Source organism: Rhinopithecus roxellana, chromosome 6 (genome assembly GCF_007565055.1).
Source record: "Rhinopithecus roxellana isolate Shanxi Qingling chromosome 6, ASM756505v1, whole genome shotgun sequence".
Lineage (NCBI taxonomy): Eukaryota > Metazoa > Chordata > Mammalia > Primates > Cercopithecidae > Rhinopithecus > Rhinopithecus roxellana.
The window spans coordinates 104,497,091-104,507,209 of NC_044554.1; the positions used below are offsets into that span (position 1 = coordinate 104,497,091).

A 10,119-nucleotide genomic window follows, 5' to 3' on the forward strand; every position below is an offset into this window, starting at 1 on the left:
TCGAGAGTTTGAGACCACCCTGACCAACATGGAGAAACCCCGTCTCTACCAAAAAGATACAAAAAAATTATCCAGGTGTGGTGGGCGCCTGTAATCCCACTTTGGGAGGCTGAGGCAGGAGAATCGCTTGAACCCAGGAGGCAGAGGTTGCAGTGAGCCAAGATCGTACCATTGCACTCCAGCCTGGGCAACAAGTGAAACTTCATCTCAAAAAAAAAAAAAGCACAATTAAGTTATTCACTATAGTCACCCTGTTCTGCTATCATACAGTAGGTCTTACGCATTCATTTTTCTTAGAGACAAAGAGTCTCTGTTGCCCAGGCTGGAGTGCAGTGGTGCAATCTCGGCTCACCACAACCTCTGCCTCCCGACTTCAAGCAATTCTCCTGCCTCGGCCTCCTGAGTAGCTGGGACTACAGGGGCGCAGCACCACGTCTGGCTAATTTTCGTATTTTTAGTAGAGATGGGGTTTGTCCATGTTGGTCAGGCTGGTCTGGAACTTCTGACCTCAGGTGATCCGCCCGCCTCGGCCTCCCAAAGTGCTGGGATTACAGGCGTGAGCCACTGCACTCTGCCTCATTCTATTTTTTTTTTGTTTTTGGACCCATTAACCATGCCCACTTTCCCCAAGCCCCAACTCCCCTTTCCAATCCCTGGTACCACCCTTCTACTGTCTCTGTCCGTGAGTTCAGTGGTTTTGGTTTTTAGATCCCACAAGTAAGTGAGAACATGGGATGTTTGTCTTTCTGTGCCTGGCTTATGTCACTTAACATAAAGAGCTCTGGTATCCATCCATGTTGCAAATGACAAGCATTTTTTTTTTTTTTTTGGAAGTGGAGTCTTGCTCTATCACCCAGGCTGGAGTCAGTGACGTGATCTTGGCTCATTCCCAGTTCAAGCGATTCTCCTGCCTCGGCCTCCCAAGTAGCTGGGATTACAGGCGCCCGTCACCACACCTGGCTAATTTGTGTATTTTTAGTAGAGATGGGGTTTCGCCATGTTGGCCAGGCTGGTCTGGAACTCCTGACCTCAGGTGATCCGTCTGCCTCACCCTCCCAAAGTGCTGGGATTACAGGCGTGAGCCACTGCGCCTGGCCTGCTCTCATTGTTTTTTATGGCTGAGTAGTGCTCCAGTGTGTTTATGCACCTCATTCATCTGTTAGTGGACATTTAGGTTGCTTCCAGATGTTAGTCATTGTAAACAAGTAGTGCTGCACCAAAGATAGAAGTGTGGATCTCCCTTCGATAGACAGCCTTCCTTTCTGTCGGGTGTGTACCCAGGAGTGGCATTGGTGGGTCATATGGTAGCTCAGTTGTGAGTTTTCTGCGGGACCTCCACACCGCTCTCCATAGTGGTTGTACTAATCTCCATTCCCAGCAACAGTGCGTGAGGGTCCTTTCTCCACGTCCTCATCAGCATTTGTTACTGCCTGTCTTTAGAATAGAAGCCATTTTAACGGCGGGGAGAAGAAATCTCATTGTAGCTTTTACTTGCATTTCTCTATCAGTGACGTTGAGCACTTTTCTTGAAAACATTCTGAATAAATCCTTAAGAGGTGCAATACTATTGCTTCCAAAATGGTGGAACTGGACCCTGAGACTGATCTGAACTTTGCTTTAAGGTGGCAGCATCCTGAGTACTCGCTGTTCTGAAACTTACGAAACCAAAACGGCCCTGATGAGTCTGTTTGGGATCCCGCTGTGGTACTTCTCGCAGTCCCCGCGCGTGGTCATCCAGGTGAGTGGCCGCCGGTGGCCGGAGCTGCTCTTCAGCATGGGCTGTTAGTGTTCACAGGCCGTACGTCCACAGCCTGGCAGAACTTCGTGAGAGGAACATGTCTGTGGAACTGGTACCACAAGCAGCAGCAGCGTTCCCACACCGAGGAGTCCCCGGCGTCCCCGTGTAGCCTCCACGCTACACGTCTGTTGGCTTGGGTTTAGCGTCGCAAAGATGGGACCGTGTGACACATGCTGGTCCTGTTGGCCTTCCTCCCTCCCTCTTGTGGGTGGTCCAGCCGTGGCGGTCTGAGTGGCAGCTGTTCCTGCTCGGGGCTGGGGGTCTTCCATCACGAGAGTGTCCGCTGTGCTTTCTCAGGTGTTGAGAGAGAATAGGTGGGGAGGCCCTTGCTGTCTGGCCTCCGTGTGGGCCTTTACCCCCCGGCCCCCCGGCCTTCACCCCCGGTCTCCTGGACGTTCTGCTCTTGTCCTCGTTGTGTACTGCTTTTCTGTGGCTTCGTTTAATACTTTATACTATTGACTGTACAAGTTTAAAGTTGACTGTACAAGTTTAAAGCACTAAAGGATGGAGAATTTAAACAGGTAGATCTATTTTGCCTCAGTACTCAAATCTTGCCTAATATTCATGACATGTTTTGAAGAAAAGTCCAGTAATTCCTTGTATGTGGAACAACGCCAAGACAGCTTTCACTTGGAAAACACAAGTCCAGCCTGAAAGAATTCATGACGTGCCCGTGACCTGAAGTTGAAGGTCCCGCAGGACTGTCGTCATCATGATCTCGTCCCCAGGCCGCCCCGGTGGAAGTGTCGGGTCAGCGGGACCGTGTGGCTTTCTGTGGCCAGCAGCAGCGCACAAACTCAACAGCACTTCGCTCCCAAGGGTGCAGCCGGGAGCCCCTCCTCACTGCAGGCAGATGCAGCCTCTGCTGCCGTGAAGCCACACAGCCCTGCGCTTGGCATGCAGCTGCTTTTTCCGTGCCAGCTCGCGAGCACCACTGGCACAGTCTGTGTCACATGGCAGGGCCGACAGGTTTCCTGCATGGGGTTGCCACGGTGTTCCTGCATGGCGGTCCTGCTCCTGGCCGTAACCTCCTTCTCAGCGGGCTTGGTGGTCCTGACCCTCCCAGAGGAGCTCACTGGCCCGCAGCGTTGTCAGCGTGATCCTGATGGGGATCTGGTGGTGAGAGCGCAGCGTGGCTTCAGTGTCTCAGAGACTGAGGGAGAGGGTGGAGCTCAGCCCTCCTTGGCACAGTTCTCTCTCAGAAGGAATTGCACGTCACTGGAGGGGCAGACGTCATATAAACCACCGTCACTGTGATGGGACTGGACCGAGAAGCTGTCGGCTCCTGGGAAGTAAAGAGAACGTTACAGAACATAGGGACAGCAGATGGAAGGGACCACAGTGGAGCCTCGCCAGAGGGTCGCTCCAGACCTTTGGGCGAGGGCGTGGCCCAGCTCACTGAACGTCGGGGAAGTTGCTGTGGTGCCACACCGAGGAATGTGCCAGCATGCTGGGAAAGCCTGTGCACAGCAGGGTGACTCACCGGGCGTTTGGCTGCAGCACACCCAAGAGGGGTACCAGGGAACCTCAGTGTCCCTTCAGCACCCTGAGCTGGCAAGGGCTAGGCTCTGCGCTGGCAAAGGGAGAGCAGTTCAAGGCTCAGCTTCATCTTCACAGCGCAGCAGAAGGGTGGCTTGGGGGCTGAGGGACAGTAAATCCACAGCTGGCATAGAGGAGAAGCTGGTGGGTACGTGCCCATCATTCACCGTCTCGTCTAAACGAACGAACGTGTGTCATCCTCACACACCGAAGGCAGGCTGCCTGCACGGCAGCTTCCTCCATCGTGCACAGCAGCATGACTGCCTGGACGCAGTGTCTGCAGCTTCTCAAGCCAGTCCCTGTGTGCCTGGGGACGTCGCGCTGTGAGGCGGGCTCTCGGTCGCATCTGCATCCTGCAGTTCTGTCCCTGCACCTGGAGGTGGAGGTGCGACTGCAGGCCAGAGGCAGATGTGTGCACAGCGGGCCGACCTCGCCAAGCTGCGCTTCTGGGGCTGCACACTGCACCGTGGTCGGCGGTGAGAACGTGCGCCTCCCCAGGGCGTCAGCGGCAGACTCGGTTAGACCCCTGACGTTGGTCGCATGGGGGCAGTGGTGGTTCCTTGTGACGTTGTCCCTTCTTGCTGTGCGGGGGACGGGGGCATCTTCCCACGACCGAGGACCACTGACGTTCACCTTTTCTTTGAAGTATGTTGTATGTCTCACCCATTTTTCTTTAAGGTTCTGGTCATTTTAACTTTTATACAACATATGCGCTGGAGATAGTGACCCTTTGAGGAGTGAATTATAAATGCTTTTCCCAGCTTGTCTTCGGATTTCGCTCATGGCAGTTTCTACCATGTAAAAATTATTTTTAGTTCAATATAATCAGCCTTTCCTCTTACTGCTTCTAAGTGGGTAAGAGCATGCTCACACTCTGAGTCCTCATGTTTTTCCTTTCCTCAGCCTGACATTTACCCCGGTAACTGCTGGGCATTTAAAGGCTCCCAGGGGTACCTGGTGGTGAGGCTCTCCATGATGATCCACCCAGCCGCCTTCACTCTGGAGCACATTCCTAAGACGCTGTCGCCCACAGGCAACATCAGCAGCGCCCCCAAGGACTTCGCCGTCTATGTGAGTGCACGCGGCCGCCTCTCCTCCTCCCACACCTTCCTGGGAGTTCCCACTGATGAAAGCAAGTGACGTGAGCACGCTGGGGACGGCTGCCTCCGGCCGCCCTCTCTCAGCAGATTCAGTGTTGAGGGGCACATTCTAGTGGTTTTCCAGGGAGGGTAACTTAGAAATGGCCTATTACCTGATGTCCACTTTACATACAGTACTACACTGACCAAGGCAGACACGCCTAAGGATTTTGCTCTTCGCCGCCTTTGCCAGGTTGCCTGTGACAGGTGTTCGGGCAACTGGGTGACATGGGAGCAGCTAACTGACAAGAGGACTGCCATGATCCCAGCCCCAGAAAAACCCACCATTAATACTGTGATATTTTCTGGTTTTTTCCCCATGCCTTTTTTTTTTTTTTTGAGACGGAGTCTTGCTCTGTCGCCCAGGCTGGAGTGCAGTGGCTGGATCTCAGCTCACTGCAAGCTCCGCCTCCCGGGTTTACGCCATTCTCCTGCCTCAGCCTCCGAAGTAGCTGGGACTACAGGCGCCCGCCACCTCGCCCGGCTAGTTTTTTGTATTTTTAGTAGAGACAGGGTTTCACCGTGTTGGCCAGGATGGTCTCGATCTCCTGACCTCGTGATCCACCCGTCTCGGCCTCCCAAAGTACTGGGATTACAGGCTTGAGCCACCGCACCCGGCTTCCCATGCCTTTTAAAGAATACAGTTGAGCCTGTAATCCTAGCACTTTGGGAGGCTGAGATGGACGGATCACCTGAGGTCAGGAGTTTGAGACCAGCCTGGCCAACATGGTGAAACCCGGTCTCTACTAAAATATACAAAAAAAAAAAAAAAAAAAGAGCCAGGCATGGTGGTGCATGCCTGTAATCCCAGATACTTGGGAGGCTGAGGCAGAAGAATCACTTGATCTAGGAGGCGGAGGTTGCCTTGAGCTGAGATCGTACCACTGCACTCCAGCCTGGGCAACAGAGTGAGACCCTGTCTTTAAAAAAAAAAAAAAAATTAGAGTTGAGACAGTAGTGTTTATGAACCTTTAAAATTTTCATAAAATATTTCATAAAAGTATTCCTGCCTTTAAAAAAAGATTGGCCAGGCGTGGTGGCTCACGCCTGTAATCCCAGCACTTTGGGAGGCCGAGGCAGGTGGATCACCTGAGGTTGGGAGTTTGAGACCACCTTGGTCATCATGGTGAAACCCATCTCTACTAAAAATACAAAAATTAGCTGGGCGTGGTGCGTGCCTGTCATCCCAGCTACTCAGGAGGCCAAGGCATGAAAGTCACTTGAACTTAGGAGGCAGAGGCTGCAGTGAGCCAAGATTGAGCCACTGCACTCCAGCCTGGGCAAGAGAGCGAGACTATGTCTCAAAAGAAAAAAAAATAAGAAGAAATTGTATTACGAGCGTTTTTCCGTGGCAGTTAGACTCTTTATGGCCGTCCTCAAGTAGCATCAATTGTCCGTGTTTATCTGGCCGGTCCTTTCACTGAGTATTTCTTTCCCATTTCTGCTTCCCTGTGTAACTGCCGCTCCTTTACACCTTCACTAATCCCCGTGGACAAGACACTCACAAGTGGCGTCACGGTTTCAGAGGCCAGCAGCATGTTGTACGGCCAAGTCAGTGCACTGTGTTACTAGCGTTTTCTTTTTCTTTTTCTTTAGACGGACTTTCGCTCTTGTTGCCCAGGCTGAAATGCAGTGGCATGATAACTCACCACAACCTCTGCCTCCCGGGTTCAAGCGATTCTCCTGCCTCAGCCTCCTGAGTAGCTGGGACTACAGGCCACGCCACCACGCCTGGCTATTTGTTTTTTTGTGTGTTTTTTTTTTTGAGACGGAGTCTCGCTCTGTCACCTAGGCTGGAGTGCAGTGGCACGATTTCGGCTCACTGCAAGCTCTGCCTCCCGGGTTTACGCCATTCTCCTGCCTCAGCCTCCCGAGTAGCTGGGATTACAGATGCCCGCCACTATGCCCGGCTAGTTTTTTGTATTTTTAGTAGAGACGGGGTTTCACCATGTTGGCCAGGACGGCCTCGATCTCCTGACCTCGTGATCTGCCCGTCTCGGCCTCCCAAAGTGCTGGGATTACAGGTGTGAGCCACTGCGCCCAGCCCTGTATTTTTATTTCACTGGTGATTATCAGAGGCAGTAATTACATCTACTCACTCGCTGGAATTTCTTCCATAGCATTTCTTATCCCTAGAAAGTCCTTTCCCATTTCAAAACAGATATGCAAATAGTCCCCTGTATCTTCTGCAAGTTTTCTGACTCTGGTAAAATACAACATAAAGCTTACCATTTTAGTAAGTGCACAGTCCAGTCACACTGTCGTGCTGCCATCACCACTGTCGTCTCCAGAGCTGCTCCATCTTCTAGTCTGAATCTCTATCCCCACTGAGCCCTGACTCCCCACACCCCACCTTGGCCCAGCACCCCCTTCTGCCTGCTCTCCTGCCGGAGTCGGTCTTCTGTGGCCCCTCCTCCCACTAGTGAGGCCTCGTCTCCCCAGGCTCAGCAGGTGCTCCAGAGCTTCCACTGTGCTGAGGGCAGCAGCTGAGCATGGTCTGTGCGTTGGGCGGGGTCGCTTCTCTGCCACTCATGAGTGTGTCCTGTTTTGGCCTCAGTTTTCCTAATGTGCATAATGGGGGGAATCGTGCTGACCTCAGGACATGTCGTGGGTTACATGAAGCCCTCAACAAAACACACCCCTTCCTTCCAGGGAAGGCCTCATGACTGTGCCATGGAGGAGTGACTTTCTCTAACTAATGTGGAGGGAAACGGTCCTGTTTGCTCAGTGTTAGCTGTGGAAGGGAACGGTCCTCTCTGCTCAGTGTTACTTTTCCGTTAGTTCATGATTGTATGGTCTTGATTTCAGGGATTGGAAAATGAGTATCAGGAAGAAGGGCAGCTTCTGGGACAGTTCACGTATGATCAGGACGGGGAGTCGCTCCAGATGTTCCAGGCCCTGGTAAGAACCGGGACTTGCACTGCCCTGGGGTCTCTGAGCCCCACAGCCTCTCATGACAGCAGGGCCCAGCCGGCATCAACAGACTGGAAAGCAGCATGAGGACCAGCCTTTGAAAAACGTTAACCTGCGCTTCCTGGATCTGCATTAATGAGCCTTTCCGTGGCTAATAGAGTTCTCAGTTTTACCCGTGCTTCATGCCCCGTGATACATTTACTTACAAGGATCATATTAAAGAAGTTAACTTCCGGCTGGGCATAGTGGTTCATGCCTGTAATCCCAGTACTGTGGGAGGCTGGGGCAAGCAGATCACAAGGTCAGGAGTTCGAGATCAGCCTGACCAACATGATGAAACCCCATCTCTACTAAAAATATAAAAATTAGCCAGGCGTGGTGGCATGTGCCTGTAATCCCAGCTACTCGGGAGGCTGAGGCAGGAGAATCGTTTGAACCCGGGAGGCAGAGGTTGGCTGAGATCGCGCCATTGCACTCCAGCCTGGGTGACAGGGCAAGACTGTCTCAACAACAACAACAAAAAGTTAATTTCCAATCTAGCTGCTTCCTGTCAGACGTCATATTTGGGGAAGTGATTGGGCTTGGGGTTATAAATACGAAATACATGTGTTGTTTTTTTTTTTTCCCTCCTTGATTTCAGAAAACACCCAATGACACAGTTTTCCAAATAGTGGAACTTCGGATTTTTTCTAACTGGGGCCATCCTGAGTACACCTGTCTGTATCGCTTCAGAGTTCATGGCGAGCCTGTCAAGTGAAGACACTACTCATTATTTTTGTACATTTTTGTATATACTGGGACAGCCTGAAACACTGGAATCCTTCGTGGACGAGGGCATAGACAATGATGGGACAGTGCCACTCCTTCAATAAACGTCGCTGCTGGCCAGGGACAGGAGCGTGTGACGGGCGCCCTGGCGCCACCTGTTGGGTGCTCACTGACTGCACGTGCAGAGGGGTCAGCAGCAGGGGAAGCATGTTGAACACGTGTCTCTCAGACGCTCCTTGTTTGTAATGGGAAGTTCTTTGTATTTGCATTTCCTTGACAACAGGAGCAAAGCAGAGGAAGCTGAGAGTCTGGCGTGTTCTTGACGCTTTGCTCTTGAGCCTTGCACTGGCTCTTCTAAAGGACTTTTGGAGGGCAGATAATTTCATCTGTTAAATCCAACACACATTTCTTTCAGGGAAAAACAATGTCACCAAATTTTCAGAGTTCTAAACTCCTTTCCTTCAAGCCGGGATTTTCCTTTATTCAGCACCAGTACGTACTAAGTCTCCAGATGGGGAAGTGACTAAAATGGGTTTTTCTGCTTTGTTTGCTCTTCTGAGAAAGGTTTCCAGTCTGGACTCGATGTACCAATATCCATGGTGGAATATGGGAGCGTTTGGTTCTCCTTGTAGGCTGAAGTCAGTCTGACTTGAAGGAGGCTGGTTTGGGTCTAAGCAAACACCCAGATGGGGTTCTCTGGTCTCAGCAAGGCTTTTCCTGTTGGGAGTCATAGTAAACAGAAACCCAGAAATCTCACCTTGGGTGTTCTCAGGGCTCGTTTTGAGTTTTGCTGAATAGGGAGCACGAGATACCCTGAGCCTTCCTCTCTCACTGGTGGTGATCAGAGGAGCTGTCTGGTGTGTCAGGGTCATGAACCCGTTACATTTCAGGACAATCCTTTTTCCTTCAGCAGCACTTCTTACTGGCTCTGGCTGGAATCTGCCTTTTATCACAGCTGTCACCATTCTCACGTGCTTCTTGTGAGACTCTTTGGTTATAATTACTATTTAATATTTAGACTATTTTACTGAGCAGACTTTATAAATGAGATATCTGCAAGGCACTTAAAGTGTTACAGATGTTTTACCTTAAGAATTATTTAAGTTGTGTTGGCTTAAGACAGTTTTCGGTGTACCGTAAATGATGTGTTTTCAGAAAAAGACAAAACGATGGTGCTGACTGGTTTTCTGTATATTGCACAACAGTCCTCAAATCCACGAAACTATTCATACATCAAGCAGCATTTTTTTCACTCTCCTTAGAATTGGAACTATGCAGTTAAGGCAGATAAAATGTACAGATGTTTCATATATTACAGGTTACATATATAAATCAAAATTTCCTATATAAAACTGATTTGGGATTTGGGGTGGAAATATTTTGAATATTAATTTATTTTTAAAGATGCAAGATAGGACTTTGTGCAATGTATTTTTGTAAATGCTTTTCAAAATATCTGTCTTTGGTAGTGCTTCTGCTGCTGCCACCAAATTGGTAAGATGCTATTAAGAGGTTTAAATAAAGAGTTTTAATTTTTAAAAGTTCATGGGATATAAACAGTATTTCTTTTCTCAGTTTATCTGTCTCTGCCCCTGGGATGTGGGGAGGGACTGGGTTTGCTGGCTTTTGTTGGCAAGCTCTGTGGCACAGCCTTTGAATGGTAACCTGTCCTCCAAGGCCTTGAGGCCTCAGGTGTGCTGGGCATCTTTTTCTGTAGGGCACCATTTCCACTTGGAAAACGGACTGAATTACAAGTTGCTTGATGGGCAGAACATTAGGAAATGTGATGGCTTTCCTCAGGACACAGTTTTCATCGCTGCTTCTGTAGTTGAAGGCAAGTGCTGACACCAGGTCACAGGTGATAGCACACACACCACACAGTTTCACACCTGGCTTTTCCCCAGTTACCAAGTGTGTCCCGTAAGAACCTTTTTTTTTTTTTTTAACAGCTGTTTCTGTCCA

General features: G+C 50.4%; 1 protein-coding gene across 12 annotated transcripts in view; it reads left to right on the forward strand.

Annotated features, from left to right (window-relative positions):
• SUN1 (Sad1 and UNC84 domain containing 1) overlaps window positions 1-9,701 on the forward strand; it is a 57,609-nt gene extending 47,908 nt beyond the window's left edge. For all 12 annotated transcript variants that reach the window (XM_030932397.1, XM_030932399.1, XM_030932402.1 and 9 more), the window contains 4 exons: window positions 1,623-1,738; window positions 4,241-4,408; window positions 7,285-7,377; window positions 8,030-9,701. In XM_030932397.1, the coding sequence (XP_030788257.1) occupies window positions 1,623-1,738; window positions 4,241-4,408; window positions 7,285-7,377; window positions 8,030-8,146 (494 nt within the window). In that variant the 3' untranslated portion in view covers window positions 8,147-9,701. The remainder of the gene's footprint in view (window positions 1-1,622; window positions 1,739-4,240; window positions 4,409-7,284; window positions 7,378-8,029) is intronic.
• Window positions 9,702-10,119: the final 418 nt, after the last annotated feature.